The sequence below is a fragment of the Gymnoscopelus braueri genome (assembly GCF_963280865.1).
Source record: "Gymnoscopelus braueri genome assembly, chromosome: 9".
NCBI classification, from domain to species: domain Eukaryota; kingdom Metazoa; phylum Chordata; class Actinopteri; order Myctophiformes; family Myctophidae; genus Gymnoscopelus; species Gymnoscopelus braueri.
In genome coordinates this window covers 5,940,425-5,957,253 of record NC_137610.1, presented here as the reverse complement: position 1 = coordinate 5,957,253, position 16,829 = coordinate 5,940,425, and the positions used below count along the sequence as shown (strand labels likewise).

Below are 16,829 nucleotides of genomic sequence, written 5' to 3'. Positions count from 1 at the left end.
GCAGTAGCCTAAGCCTATAATGCCTTAAAAGTGAGCATATACACATTTGATGGCACACAGACAGACAGACACACACACACACACACACACACACACACACACACACACACACACACACACACAAAGCAAACGAATATGAAAGACAAGTGCTGTCTTACCTTAACACATTGGGTGCCAAAACCGTATATATACGGTTTTGCGCATACTAACGTTGAGTGCCAAAACCGTATATATACGGTTTTTTTTTTTTTTCTTTTTTTTTTTTTTTTCTTCACAGCAACAGGAAATATCACTCCTACAAGATTTAGACTCCAATCCACCTCCTGGTTAACTTATGACTTCAAAAACCTGTATCTCGGCTCCTGTGCACTTTCTTTTTTTACCATGTTAATTTAACTATTTTCAACTGGCTGCAACTATGGAATGGATTTCCGAATGTTTTAAATTTTTTCCCCCCAATTGTACGAGACCTGTATGTGTGTAATGAGGGGATCACCGTGAGGACAGTGATCACTGAAAATATTTTGTGACTACTTGAAAAAGGTTCAAAATGTTTAAAAAGTCCTGGCACTCAAAGTATAATATTTTAATAAACCTCTGGCACCCAATGTGTTAAGATGAACTTAATGAAAACAGGCATGATGATTAGTCTAACAGTGGATAGTATTATTTGACCAAAAGTAAACAACTGTCTGCCACTGACTAGAAAAAACCTTCTACTGCTGCTAATTAACAATAATGTATTGCACCTGTGCTGACCTACTGAACCGGGTAATGTACCATTTGTCAAGATAGGGGGAATACAAGTGTTGTAGAGAATACAATACATTGTGAAAGCGATCATTTTGTTCGCATTTGTTGTCATTTTACTGTAATTTAATAACAGAATAATCAATGCTGTAGACATAGAGACATTCATGATTTTTTTCTTCTTTTTTTCCTGGAGCCAAGGTATGGCACCTGTCAAACCTTGCTATACCCAATTGATGCCCCTGCCTGTGTAGTCTGCAGTCTAACCTGCATCTTAACCTGTGTTTGTCACAGTCTGGGCCTGTTTTTATGTGTAGGTACCTAGCTGTACCTAAAGGTCAGCAGCACCTCAGCAATACTGCTGTGCTTCACCTGCCCTTTTTTAATATTGTAATTTGTATTGATTTTATTATGGTATTTATATAATATACACTTTCCCCTTTATGTTTATGTATGAAATGAATACATGTCTCTTGTTGTGTGTTTTCTCATACAAGCTTTTATTCTTACTAAAGGTGTAGAAGTAAACATTTTCAATAGTATGTACATGATGTTGTGTTTTGTTATCACAATGTTTAAATAAATGCTTATTTAATCATTCTGCCTCATTTAGACTCTTTATTTATGTCACTATATGGTGTTGAGAAAAGCAGATGTTCAGCTGAATAGTGAGTGTGTGTGTGTGTGTGTGTGTGTAAAAGTCAAGTCTGGGCAGCGGTTAGAGTTCCCATAGCCTGCAGGGCTGTAACCATGACAACAGATCCCATAGCCTGAACTCAGAATCTCCGGCGTTGACATGAAAACGCTAATAAACAGCTTACATGTTGGGAAAGTGAAAAATGGGCTTCTTCACTTAATATAAGATACCACTTTGAGAACCACCCTACATTATGTGTTGTTGGTGGTGCCTCCTGCTGGGATCGACCTGCTGGGGGGGGGGGAGAGAGAGAGAGAGAGAGAGAGAGAGAGAGAGAGAGAGAGAGAGAGAATGGTGAGAGAAGACAGTGTTAAAGGACTAGTTGACCCAAAAAATTACTTGATCGATGACACACCCCAAGAAGCCTTGATGCCAATAATGTGATGACTGGCTTAGTCTCCTATACTGGCTCAGGAGGAATGTGACACAAATAAATCCAGGTTTTAATGTGTGCGTCTGTCTGTGTTTCTGTGTTCAGGGCGTTGTGCTCAGCTACTACCCTGGGTAAATAAAGCACAAAAAACTAAAACTAAAAACATTAAACCTGTTTAAATAAAATCCCTTTGAACCTGTACTTGTTGGTCCACTTTCTCAAGTCACAGACAAGTTCACAAAATCTAACATCATTAGAGGGCAAACAATTAGTTCAGATGAGTACAATAAAATACAAATGTTTTATTTTCTAGGGGCTTGTGCATCCCTAATAGTGGTGCATGAATAATTGGTGCAGATAATGGAACTACTTTCTAAAAAATTATAATAATTTTAATACAACCAATACTCTTGAACGTTTTGATGCACAAATGTCAACAAAAACAAACAAGTCAAAACATAATGAAAAACACAAGGAGGAAGGCATATTCTTTACAAAAGTTTATTGGCTTTTAAAACCACTTTAAAAATCTCACCAGTGAGTACTTTCCATTGAAAAAAGAAGAACAAAAGAAAAACGCATTTTTTTTGCAATATTAACAAGCTACTGTACAACCAGGAGGTTTCACCAGCAGACTAACAAGCTACTGTACAACCAGGAGGTTTCACCAGCTGACTAACAAGCTACTGTACAACCAGGAGGTTTCACCAGCAGACGACAACAACCACGTACTGGAGGAGAAGGAAGCTTCTAACTGGTAGAAATGGACAAGAAGAAGAAGAAGAGTCAAACACAGCTGGCTGTGGGTCAGTCCAAACAATACAGAATCACTGTATAAGTATTTTAACATGTACTGTACGTCATTGAAGAGGTACCGTACCACGTAGCTCTGGTCCATGACGTTAGAAGGAGTTCTCCTTAACGCTATGGGACTTTTGGGGCATTGGGGCACAGTAGCGTAGCCTATCGACTTTAGTAAAAAATAAAAAAATACACTTTTACTGCTCACCAAAAAAAGATGGTTTGAAAGCCTACTTTCCTTTGTGGGAACACTCACTGGCCAATGGACAGATCTGTAGGGGGCGCAGTGGAGTAACTCAACATGTTTTCCGTCCGGTGGAATGTTTTCTTTTCTGGCCAAAAAGTGCATTTTACACGGAAGGGGGGGGGGGGGGGGGGCTGAGAGTCTTTCCACCAAGGAAAGTACGCTTTCAACACATTAAAACAGTCTTTGTTTTGGTGAGTAGCTTAAGTGTATGTTTTTTTTACTACAGTCGAGAGGCTGCGCAGCCGGGGGTGTGCTGGCAACGCCCGAACAGTCACATAGCGTTAAGGAGAACTCCTTCTAACGCTATGGACCAGAGCCATGTACCACGTACGTCATTGAAGAGCTATGTATCACGTACGTCATTGAAGAGGTACTGTACCATTTCCTTCATTCAAATTCAAAGATCAGTGCCTTATTTAAAAAAAAAATTAAAAAAAAAATTACATCTGAAAATGTCAACTTTCACAAACACATATTTTTTTCTCCAGCTAAATAAGCATAATTATGTAAATTCAACAGATAAAAACCCCAAAACAAAATAACAAAAAAAGAAAAAAAAAACAGTCATCGAAACAAACGGAACAATATTAACTTAAGTAAACAGACAACAACGAAACGTATTGAAACTCGCACTGCCGGGGGCGTCTGGTTAACCGGATAATGAAAAGTGGTTCTTCTCAAAATACCCCTTTAAAGTGACATTTCTCTTTCCAACATGTTTGGGGTCATTTTAACGTCTACTCAGGCTTCTGTGTTTCACCTCCAGACACCTTTTAACTTGTTTGATTCAGTATTTAAATATTTGATTTTATCAGACACGCCCCCTTCCTATTCAAACCCATTGTAACTTTAAACTCCATTTTAATTATGTTAGATTCATTAAAAACACCCGTCCTTGGTTCTGGTGACTGATATTGTCCTTCTAATACGGGAGGAGACTGTGTTTTTTCAATCACCTTTTTCATTTATTTCATTTTATTTCTTTTTTAATTTTCCCAAAAAATAGAATAAAAAATAAAAGAAATTTGAAGAAATTGAAAAAACACAAACCCCTTTAGAAGGACAATATCAGTCGATAACCAAGGACGGTGTTTTAGATGAATCTATCATGGTTTAAAGTTTAAAGTTACAATGGGTTTGAATAGGAACGGGGCGTGTCTGATACAATTAATATCAAATATTTAAAACTGTCTGGTGGCGAAGCACAGAAGCCTGAGTACACATTAAAATGACCCCAAACAAAGTGAAATACCCCTTTAACTGTGAGAGGGTACAAATGGAACCAAATGGACCCGCTACGGGTTACAGACCCCTTAAGGATCCGTTTTGGACCTCCTGGTGGTCCCCAGACCCCACGTTGAACCAGAACACACCAACAGGGATTTTTTTTTTTTGCCAACTAGACGACAGTGGTTACCATGACAACCAGTGGTTACCAAGACAAACAGTGGTTACCGAGACAACAGAACTCATCCCACATGCGTGAATACAATCATTTATATTAACATAATTAATGAGCATGTAGGTCTTTTTTTTAAAAGGTTAATATGTTTCATATTCTCCTGTATGAGAATGAGTAAAGAGTGTGTATCTCACTGAGATTAAAGCACATTTTTGCTACAAGACAATAATAAGTCATTTTCTGACAATTCACTTAATTTTTCCTTTTTACTCGATCGGCTCGTCGTAAAAAATTACGGTTTTCTTTTTTTTCTCCTTTTTTTTTCTGGGCATCCGTTGTCGTTAAGGTTTTTTTGTCCATAAAGGTTTGGCGAAGCCGTCGTGTGTGTTGGTAGAAATTTTAGTGCAATAAAAAGGTGAAAAGTCCAGAAGTTTGTTTTTTCCAGTGTCTGCTGTAAGAGGGTCTGATAGAAACGTCAACCAGCCAAAAGTGTCACAACTCAGTAAAAATCTGTGGTTCACAAACGTTGAGATTTCAAGGACCCCCCCAGGTTGGTACACTCCAGTCCACGGACCCCCATTTTAATGCCAATGTATTGCCTCTCTGGGACCCCAATCTAACACTGTGAAATCCTCAGTGTTAATTTAACTCTGAGTGCACACGAAACGGAAACCAAACGGTTCCGGATTACAGACCCGTCAAAGGTCCATTTTGGACCCCGTGGTGGTCCGAGAACCCACCGCTGAGAACCACTGACAGTAAACCATGCTAATTGTTTCTTGCTCAAAAGCACAACGTCCCTTCTGCACCCGCAGATACCATCATCATCATCATCAAAAAGAAACAAATTACTTCAGCAAGCGAGACCAAAAAACGGACAGCATTACTTTTTTTTTTCTTTACGAAACACCGAGAGCGAGTAATGTTTTTAAACACACAACATATACAGTATTCTGTTTAAACTTCTTTTCTGAAATCTTTTTTCTTTTAAATGACACAGACTTAGCTAGATTTATGTCCATAATATTATAGTGTCTGGATACATGACGTTTCTATGTATCTATTCCTATTTACACATGAAGTTTGTCTTTTTTTTTAAATCTTTTTTTAAACGTGACTTAATACAACATTGACAATAGCCAAAAAACTCAAGCAAGCATCCTACTTGTACCACGTGTTAGCCTAGCTGGCTAGCAGTGGTGTCTTCAACATGCTTTTCAAAAGGTCCAATCTTTACCTAGAAAACATTATAGGACAGAGACCCTTTCACTAATTTACATATTATACTGTACAGAAGATCTTGGTTTTGTTTCGTTTTCCTCAAATGCAATAAAACTCTTTAGGTTAATATCTCCCTTGGTGGTTAAAATGGTAATAATCTCTTTATGTTTAACAGATCATCTTTGGTATGGAAATATAAGGCTGGGACTCCAGAAATATATATAGAACTGTAAATTCGTCTTGAGTGCCAGAGATGACATTCGAATCGAGCCCAATTTATACGAAACCGTGTCGCTGGGCTAAAGGAACATGGGTGGCAACAGTTTAATCCAAGTAATCGATTTAATAGATTACAAATAATAATCAATTTGAATAAAATCATCAATATTGGGGGTGGGGGATTTTTCTAATTAAAATTGTATATACTAATATATCTTTAGATTAGTATGAATGGACCGTGAAGTAAAACATTTTTTTTTAAACGAAAATAGCCAATCTACAGGCTCACAATGCATTGCGATGCTACGCATCGTGAGCTTGTAGATCGGCTATTTTCACACATTGCACGACATACATTTTACAACAATGTACGGCATAAAATAGAGCTTAAATCAGACTAATCGATTTAGTCAATTATTAAAACATCTGTTTTGTGTCGATTCATTGAAATGTAAATATATAAATGATTATTCAATTCATTGAAAAAGTAATGGGTAGAATATTCGCTAAGAATGTAATCGATAGTTGCATCCCTATGTAGAGCCTGGGAACGATAAGGGGAAAACGCTAGAGCCGAACATCTTAACCGCTAGCCTAAGGCCACGTTTACACGGTAACGATCAGAACAGAAAACGTCAAAGTGCCGTTAGGTTCTCACTTTTTATTCTGCGTTTACACGGAGACGCAACAGTGATTGAAAACGCTGTAGTTTGCATGCCAGGTGGCTAGGTGGCGCTGTGACGCCACACTGCCGGATAGACCAGTCACGCATGCGTAGAACCACTTCCATATCACAGCTGTTTGTTTACACCGATGTAACAGCATAAGCGACGTGAGCCGTTACACGTTTTGCGGTTTCCCCCGTATTGCCCGTTTTACACAGAGACGCGAGGCGGAGCGTTTTGAAAGGTTTCCACTCTGGAATTGTTTTTTTGCGTTTTCAAACCCCCGAAAATGCCGTTGCCGTCTAAACGGACACAACGGCACATCTGATATTTTATTTTGCCGTTGTCGTCTAAACGGGGCCTCAGAGGGGGGGGGGGGGGAATAGAGCCAAACATCTTAAAGGAGAGATCCAGGCTAAAATGCTATTTGCTTTGATGTGTCACTAATCACTCACCAACATACCAGGGGCAGTTGACTTTTTTCATAGAATCCCCTGTTGTCCATTGTGTCCCACCGGCAGAATGGGAGTACTGTGTATAAATGAAAATCGCCTATTTTTGCAGCTCCCAACTTTTTTTTCACAAGTCCTCTCTATGCAGTGTCCTGACACTCTCACATGCACTGTTTGTCACTCATGAGCTGCCGTTCGTACAGAACGGCTCCGATACGTGAACTCTCGCGTTCCGCGAGATTTCGCGTGTAGCACTCCCCCTCCCCTCATAAGTAACAAACAGTGCATGTGAGAGTGTCAGGACACTGCATAGAGAGGCGATTTTCATTTATACACAGTACTCCCATTCTGCTGGTGGGAGGGGTCTCCACAATGGACAACAGGGGCTTCTATGAAAAAAAGTCAACTGCCCCTGGTATGTTGGTGAGTGATTAGCGACACATCAAAGCAAATAGAATTTTAGCCTGGATCTCTCCTTTAACCGCTAGCCTAAGAGGGAATCCCTCCTTGGCTTGGGGGGGGCTTGTGGTCTTCAGGCCGAGGCTCTTGTTCTTTCAGACCAGCGACATGGAATGAATCAGGCTTCAGACTAGGACTTCAGTGTCTCCATACCATCGATATCCTTCCAATCCAACCAGGGAATAATGTGTGCTACCACGCTTTATCCTCATGAAATGACAGCGTTATCAAATTATCATTATCCTCAATCTACAAACTGATAAAACGTTCACATACAGTGCCGACCCTTTGCCTACAACAATGCATCTAGAACACTGCAAAAAATAAAAAAATAAAAATAAAATGAAAAACACAATAAGAAATAGTACAGAAAGAACAGGTTATCAGAGTTAACAGCTGCCTTTGATATGACGAAGCTCTGATGGGTTTCTACTATATATACACGGTCTGTCTAAAGACGGCAGAAAGCCAAAGACTTTGGGGGTAAGGCAGGCAGATGTTGATTCCTTTCCACGCTGGAGGCGGTTCACCTCGATGCATCCACTCTCTTTACAACATGTTGAACAGTACAAGTAGTATTAGGCTTTAAAAACTAACTGAAACGTGACGATGCACAGACATGACATCAGCATTTCACTGAATGGGTTTGTGATGATTATGTATAAAGTTCATGTCAGAAATTCAGCACCTGGTAGCATCAGCCGCTACCCTTTTTAATATTCCGATATGGCAGGTAAATGTACTCCTACTGTATGTGCATGTACTGTTACTGTATTAGAACATATCAGAGGTGCAACAATCCATTTAATAGATTATGACAAATAATTGATCATTGACTTTAATGGGGAAATTGTGACCCCTCCCTTTCAGATTCTCTGCTTTTTAATAGCAAAAACAGCAGATCTACAAGCTCTCAACGCATCACATCGTGACACGTTGTGAGCTTGTAGATCGACACTGTTGTACGATGAAGGATTAAATGAGTGGTTTATCAGACTAATCAAATTAGTCGATTATTTAAAAAAATCTATTAGATTTTCTTCCAGTGGATTCATTGATATATAATATATATATATATATATATATATATATATATATATATATATATATATATATATATATATATATATATATATATATATATATACATATTATATATCATATGTTGATATACATTAAAAAAACAGCTTCATTAATTGTAGATGTAATTGATAGAATAATGTCTAATGGATAGTTGCAGTCCTATAATATATTATAATAACATAACTATATTATGATATAATAATACTTCCTGCACACTAACATAGTGGTGTTTTATGCCATATGTCCTCCTAATCCTTCCATCCAATACAGATACAGATATTGCATTGTTGTTCAAATATAGCATGGAAGATTAATCTCTTTTTTTATATGTATGCTGTTGAACTTGACGCTGCCATCAAATACTTGCTTTTACTAGAAATTCATACGTTTCCGATTCCAGACAGGGGATGAACAGGGGAAATGAACCAGAAGTTGAGTTTTTGCTAAAATGATGAACGATGAAAATAATAATAATAAAAATAAAATAAAAATAAAAACATCAGTAGATTTTCTGGTTTTACGCCTGGCACTTTAAACAGGACAAAAAATGGCAAAAGTCCAGAACCAATCCCAACACACAGGAAGTAGAAAAGACTGATCGACTACACAGACACACAGACACACAGACACACACACACACACACACACACACACACACACACACACACACACACACACACACACACAAAACAAACACACAAACATGAAGAGAGAGAGAGAGTGAAAAAAATCAAAATACAAAAGAAAGATAAGTTAACCCAGCATCTCCACAGTGGTGGGCTGGTCTTTGCTCTCCAGCCAATCAAAGCCAGAGTTCCCGGTGTCGCTGCAGATCTGCTGGAACAGTGGATCGTTCTTCAGCTCCTCCAGCGTGGAGTCCTCGTACGTCTCCTGCTGCGCCGCCGGGTCAAACAGCAGGTTGGCGTCCAGCGTGTTCAGGTCGGTGATGCTGCTGGACAGGTCGGAGGTCAGCCGCATGTCGCTGGAGAAGTCCGAGGCCACGGCGTTGAGCTCCGAGGCCACCTGGCCCACCAGCTGGGAGCTGGGATTCAAACCGTCCTCTCCCAGCAGGTCTTTGACAGTGTTGTTGAAGTCCGCCTCCTCCGCCTCCTGCTGCGCCGTGCTCTGCAGGAGGAGCTGTTGGTTCGAGACCGAGTTCTCCGAGTGGACCTGCTGCTGCTGCTGGTCAGGTTCACACGCTTGTGCTTGGCCGTCCACCCCGGACGAGAAGGTCACCTGGCTGTCCCCCCCGGACGAGAAGGTCACCTGGCTGTCCCCCCCGGACGAAAAGGTTACCTGGCTGTCCCCCCCGGATGAGAAGGCCACCTGAGGGGAAAAAAAATCACAACAGGAACTAAGAGGGCGCGAGGCGTAAGCAAAATTACAGCCTGTCCCTATTGACCGTTTAAGAGCACCTAGGACGTTTCGGATATCTAGCATGCTGGGAACTGGAGTTATGGCTGTTTAAAGGCCAGCCAATAGGAACACAGAGGGGGTGGGGCTTAAGCAATTTCAGCCTGTCCCTGTTGGCCATGTAAGTGCAGCTAGGAAGTTTAGTAGGTTTTTGGTGCTGGGAACTGGAGCTATGGCTGTTTAAAGCCCAGCCAATAGCAACACAGAGGGGGCGGGACTTAAGCAATTACAGCCTGATCCTTCCTATTGGCCGTCTTAAGTGCACCGAGCAAGTATCGTAAGTTCAGCATGTTGGGAACTGGAGTTAAGGCTGTTTAATGCCCAGCCAAATGGTAAATGGTGCATTTATATTGCGCTTTTATCCAAAGCGCTTTACATAGATTGTGCATTACATTCACCCATTCACACACACACATTCACACACATTCACACACCGATGGCGGAGGAAACCATGCAAGGCACCAACCTGCTCATCGGGTGCAATTAGCGTTTCAGTGTCTTGCTCAAGGACACTTCGACACTAACTCTGGGGGAGCCCGGGATCGAACTGGGAACCTTGCGGTTTCCAGTTCACTCTACCCGGCCACTATACCCCTGAGCCACTAGCGTCGGAAACCCATGCCTTTTTTTTTGTTTCAAAAGAAAAAAAGCCTGGGGGAACCTTGCAGGAACGGTGGTTTAGGAGTGGGAGTGAACCTTGTTATCTCCTAACCAATCAGAGTGCAGAGGGGCGTCGCTCTAAATCTGGTGACGTCAGCGTGTTCCGTGCACAGGCCGGGGGGGGAGGGGAGGGGAGGCGGGGACATAGATTGGTGAAGCAATAGGAAGTGGCGCTGGTACCGAGCGCAAGGCTTTGGATCCGCCCTTCAAGACCTTCGATAGGGCTGGCTCCTCCAGTCTACTGAGCCACTGCCTGAGCCAATAGGAACACAGAGGAGGCGGCGCAATGGTGCGCCCACCCAGGGGCCCCTGGTGGTCCCTGGTGTGGCTATTGTGACGGCAGACCCCTGACCAGTGTTGGTGGCAAGTTTGGTGCGGATTGGAGTAACGGCGCGCAGGTCCGCATGTTACACACGTGTGTGTGTGTGTGTGTGTGTGTGTGTGTGTGTGCGTGTGTGTGTGCGTGTGCGCACGCACGTGTGCAGTGCTGGCTTGTGTGTGTGTGTGTGTGCACGGTGCGCCTCACAGGTCTGTGTGTGTGTGTGTGTGTGTGTGTGTGTGTGTGTGTGTGCACAAGCACGCACATGTGCTGAGTGTGTGTGTGTGTGCATGTTTTTTAGTGGCGCATGTGTTGCACGTTTGTTGAATTAGTGTAACTGGTTGCATCTTTGTGTTGCAATCAGTTGCAGCTGTTGAGGCCGTGCTCGGACGGACGGACGGACATACAAACATCTGAATCTGCACACAGCCATTGACCATTACCATGTGCACGGAACAGTGAAGCCCGTTTTTTGATTTCACCAAACGTCAGCTGTTCATTATCGTTTTCATGTAAAAGAATGTCGCCATGGTTACGGCTGCCCAGCTGTGGGATGGCCCCGCGAGCTATGGGATGAATGGGGTTGCCAGATCATGTGCACATATCCCCCCACGGGTATGGACTAGTTGTTATAATAAAGGATTAATAAATGCATCATTGTTATAATAAAGGATTAATAACTGTATCATTGTTATAATAAAGGATTAATACATGTATCATTGTTATAATAAAGGATTAATAAATGTCTATCATTGTTGTAATAAAGGTTTTTACACTCTGTCCTCTGAGGTCATAGACGTGTAGAAGCTCACCTGTTCCCCGCTGGCGCCGGCGCTCAGGTATCCTCCATGCTGCTGGAGCTCGTAGGCGTTGACGGGACTGGAGCCTACGGTCTGCAGCTGACCTCCTCCTCCTCCTCCTCCCCCCCCTCCTCCCCCCACGAAGCCCCCCGGCTGGCCGGTGGTCTCCAGGATGTGTGTGAGGTTGATGCGGGCGGTGTAGTTGGAGGGCAGGTTGTTGACGCCCAGGCCCCGCACAGACACCGCCTGGTCCCCGTCCGCCTCCATCTTGCTCAGCAGCACGTTGGTGATCTTGGCGGCGTTGCTCTGGCCCGGCGGCACCGTCAGCATCTCGCTCTGCATCATGACGTTCAGAGGCACCGATTGGCTGCGCTGGGCCATGGTGCCCAGCACCCCCTGGGCGGCCACTCCCCCTCCTCCTCCCGACAGGATGCTCAGCACCTCGGACGTGACGGGCGAGTTGAAGGGCGAGACCACGGCCCTGGTGGTCGGGCTGTCAGGATTACACATTTAAGTTGTTAGGGCTGTCAGGATTACACATTTAAATTGACCAGTGTTGATTTCGTCGACTAAAACTATGACGAAAATTGTTCGTCGACTACCTTTTTTCACTGACGAAAACTAAATAAAAACGAAATAAAAAACTAAGCTATGATGACTAAAACTAAATATACTGACAATTTCGTCAACACATAAAAACTAGACTAAAATGTTGAGGGACTAGTGGAGAAGATATCCAGTAGAACTAAAAGACAAGTCATTTTATGTTTGGTTGCGCTCGGGTGTTGCACTCCGATCTACAAGCTCACAACGCACCGCGTTGCGATCAGCTATTTTCAGTATGCAACCAAGTGTAAAATCAGCCATTACTACGCCATCAAGGCACCGCCAAAATAACTTTTAGTCCACTAAATTAACTGTAGATTTAGTCGACTAAAACTAGACAAAAACTAAAACATAAAATATGACTAAAACTAAATGGATTTTTTTTCCAAAAGACTATGACTGAAACTAAATCAAAATGTGCTGTCAAAATCAACACTGGTTGTAAATTAATTATCACTCAAATAATCGCGATTAACGATTTAATTGTGTTTGGCCGTTGAGCATTTGAACATATGAATACAAAAAAAAATCTGTTTGCCTTTTAGTCTTCCTAATAAAAAATTGCACAAGGCAGATATGACAAATAATTAAATATAAGACATTTTGGACATATCTAATCATTTTTATACATGTAAAAATAGTGGAAATAGCTGGTAAGCTTGTAGATCAGCTATTTCTTGCTTTTATATATGTGAATGTTTTTGTCTAGGAGAAAGTCATCTCGCTGGCGCCCTTTTTTTTAGGAAAGCAGAAAAAACTTTTTTTTCCATCCAAAATGAGTTAATAGCCCAGTTAGACTCTTCACATACTAGAGTATGTCTGACATAAATACCAGAGCTTAAATCGACATGTAAATATGAAATAAATGCATAAACATGTCGCTAATATATAAGGTTAGAGCTAGCAACCGCTAATTCAAGTGGTGTTTTCTCTACTTACTCAAAACTATTCACTCAATCTTATTAACCAATATAACATTATTTTGCTATGATTCCCTGCTTTCATATGACATGAAAAAATTTAAATGAAAACAATGCTAGATGACGGTCTCCCAGACAAATTCGGTCACATATTTGAAAATGTATGAACATGGAAACGATTATGCAAAAATAATTGTGATTATCTCAAATAATTGTGATTATCTCAAATAATTGCGATTAGACGATGGATGTAATAATTGTAACAGGCCTACCTGGTGGAGGAGGAGAAGGTGGAGGAGAAGGTGGAGGAGGCCTGGGGACCGCCAGTGCCCGTGTTCCCGCTGAAGTTCCTCTGCCGCACGGCGGGGCTCACGCTGCGGCACCTGAAGGTGACGGAGGGGCCGGCCGAGGACGAGGCGGCGGCCTTGATGTCCAGCGGCGCCGGCACGGCGAAGCTTTCCTGTTTGGTGGGCGTGACCACGCCCGTCACCGGAGAGATGGGCGTCAGGAGGCCGAAGTGACCGTCCTGTCTGGACTGAGCCTGACGACCACATCACAGGTGTTGTTATTATTATGATTATGATGATTAGTATTAGTATTAGTATTACTACAGGTGGAAGACGTGGCTGCTGGTGTCCAGTAATGACGAGTTTATGCCAAGAGTCGAATCTTTGCATAAAATGGTGCCATTTGGTGCATTCTGGCCATGATTTTTATTATTATTAGGGTTGAACGATTAACTAAAATGAAATGAATTGCATAAAATAGAGGCCGATTAATTGATGAATTGCAAATCACTGAGGCTACAATGAATGAATTGCAGATAGATGGAGACGCACATGGACTAAACTAGGCATTCTAGTGTTGAATTGGTCCAAATGAAGAACACTATTCATTTAACCCTTAAATGTACACCACAGTAAAAGGAGTAAAGGTTTTTTGCATGTTTAGCTCTGTATAGTTTACAACATTTAGTCAATGGGCGAAACATGCAATCACAGAAGTATGGTCCTTTAAATATCAATTTATGTTGATATTATCTAATGTTGTAGTTACTGCACAGAGTAAACAAAGTTGAAGCTTGAATTGAAAAATATTAAATGCTGTGATGTTTCTACCCTTACTAGACAAACATGTATTTAAAAGATCCAACTATATTTGAGAATAAAAATAACACAAATATTAACTTAGCCCTTTGCCCTAGCCTTGATGACCTTGCAAGCTTATGCAAAGGTTAAAATGTAACTTAGATATCATGTTATGTAGACAGGAGCCAGGTTCATTTGTAGATCTGTCATAGTATAGTTTCAATGTACAGTCTGATTGTAGGTGCTTGGTTTACCTATGATCCTAGATGACTATTTCTATGCATTTTATGTATTACCTCGTGTTCTCCTTGTTTACTGTAAAATCGCTCTGAGGCGTCTGCTAAATGCCTACATTGTAATTGTATGACACTGATGCTATCTGTTTGAAGTTGTCAATGTGATGAAGTCATCAAACGACGTGTTGACGGGACATCGACTTTTACTGACAGAAAGTGGAATTGCAAAAATCTGAAGTCGTGCAATTGTATACATAAGGTGCAAAATACCCACATAAGGTGCAGTGAACATAAGGTGCCGTAAACATAAGGTGCAGAATACATAAGGTGCAGAATACCCACATAAGGTGCAGTATACAGAAGGTGCAGTAAACATAAGGTGCAGTAAACATAAGGTGCAGAATACATAAGGTGCAGTAAACAGAATACATAACGTGCAGTAAAACATAAGGTGCAGTAAACATAAGGTGCAGTAAACATAAGGTGCAGAATACACACAAAGGTGAAGTAAACATAAGGTGCAGTTCACCTGGAAGGACTGTCCGGGGATGGCGAAGGCGTGCGGCTTGCGGAACTGGTCGTCCACCAGGTCCTGGTAGCTGGGCAGGATGCCGATGCTGTGGTTGGACAGCGGACCCCCACCGCCCAGCGGACCGCCGACCCCCCCGCCGCTACCGCTGCTGTTGTAGCGGTTGGTTATCCACTCCAGCTTGGCCTGAACCATGTACACAATGCACACAATGTTATGTACATTGCATGTTGTTTAGCTGCTATCCTATAGTTTATAATATACACAATGTTATTTACATAGCATGTTGTTTAGACCAGGGGTTCCCAACCATCAGTACCACCGGTCCGCGAGAAGGCGGCCGGGAATTCCAAGTTTTCCCGGCTGCAAACTGTTTTAGAAAACCCCTGGCAGTTTAAGAGTTAAGTGGCTCTGGAAAAAGAGCGTCTGCTAAAAATTACTTAAAGGGATAGTTCACCCCCAAAATGACTTTCTTTCTATGGATTAGTCACCCCATGGAGACTTGAATTCATGGATGTGTTTTTGTTCTTGTCTCATTCCTCAGCCAATAATTTGATGACCTGCAGCGGTTCCGGTAGGAGACACAAAGAGTCTCCTTTGTGTCTCCTACCGGAACCGCTGCCTACCGGTCCGCTGGTCATCAAATTATTGTCTTAGGAATGAGACAAAAACAAAAAAATAATACCATGGGGTGACTAATCCATAGCAATTTTCATTTTCTTTGGGTGAACTATCCCTTTTAATGGTAACGTGCCTTGTCGGGGTGAGTGGCCATGGGCCACTGCATGGGCTTGTTATAATATATATATATATTAGGGATGCCAGAAACTGACCATGATCAAATTCGAAAATCAGACCCTGGCGAATATTTCTCGATTATTATGGAGACTGCAACGATGTATACATGTATGTATGTATATGTACACATATGTATGTAATATATATATATATATATATATATATATATATGTAATACAACATTGTAACGTACCTTGTCAGGGTGGGTGGCCATGGGCCTCTGCATGGGCTTGACGGGGCTGCTGGACACAATGCTGGCGTCGTGGTAGCCCCCCGTCATGCTGGAGTTGATGGGCGTGAAGGCGAAGGGGTTCCTGCACTCCACCGGGCTGGGGGGCACGCTGCTGCTGCAGTTGGACAGCGGGGTGCCGATGGGCGTGTGGCGCCCCCCCATGGCCCCGTCCACCGGCGTGAGGGGGGCCAAGCCCCGGAGGGAGCACGGGCTCTCCCTGGTCAGACCGCCGTGGCCCCCCGGCGTGGTCATCTCAGAGGTGGGGGTGGGCGTGGGCGTGGGGGTGGGGGTCGGGGTGGGGGTCTGCACCGGGGTGGTGCTGCTGTGGGCGGAGTGGTAGAAGGAGGAGGGACCACCGCCCGCCTGGTGGGCGTTGAGCATGGAGCCTTGGCCCGCGGCGCTCTGGCCCCCGAGGGACATGTTGTCCACACAGCTGCTGAACAGAGGCTGCAGACCCTGGTGGACACACACAGTAACAACACACAAGACCTTACAACGTGTTAGGATTCTTAACTCATTGCCTGCCATGGACGAGTTAATTCGTCAAATTCTGCTATGGCTCAGCCTGCCAACAACGAGTTTGGACGATATGTAAATATGAAATAAATGCATAAACATGTAGTGAAATATAAGGTTAGAGCTAGCATTTGCTAGCATTGCTAACCAAATCCTCAGTTTTGCTACATTGCTCTCTCGGTGTTCACATATGGGAAACAGCGCCCTCTGGCGATGTACAGAAGCTTCACATTCACTCCCTCAGGGCCAAACCCTTTTTGGCCCGATGGGTCTTCCGTCGCTTTCCGGTAGCCCTCTTACCCGAGGGCACAAAAGGAGACCGGAACGCGGAAGTCATTCTCTT

At 42.7% G+C, this 16,829-nt stretch overlaps 1 protein-coding gene across 1 annotated transcript in view; it reads right to left on the bottom strand.

Moving 5' to 3' along the window:
- Window positions 1-8,469: 8,469 nt before the first annotated feature.
- The window catches only part of rfx7b (regulatory factor X7b), a 49,494-nt gene continuing 41,134 nt past the window's right edge, over window positions 8,470-16,829 (bottom strand). Inside the window, 5 exon segments of the mRNA XM_080437825.1 lie at window positions 8,470-9,695; window positions 11,574-12,054; window positions 13,360-13,628; window positions 14,941-15,126; window positions 15,932-16,426. Of these exon segments, the coding sequence (XP_080293951.1) occupies window positions 9,123-9,695; window positions 11,574-12,054; window positions 13,360-13,628; window positions 14,941-15,126; window positions 15,932-16,426 (2,004 nt within the window). The 3' untranslated portion in view covers window positions 8,470-9,122.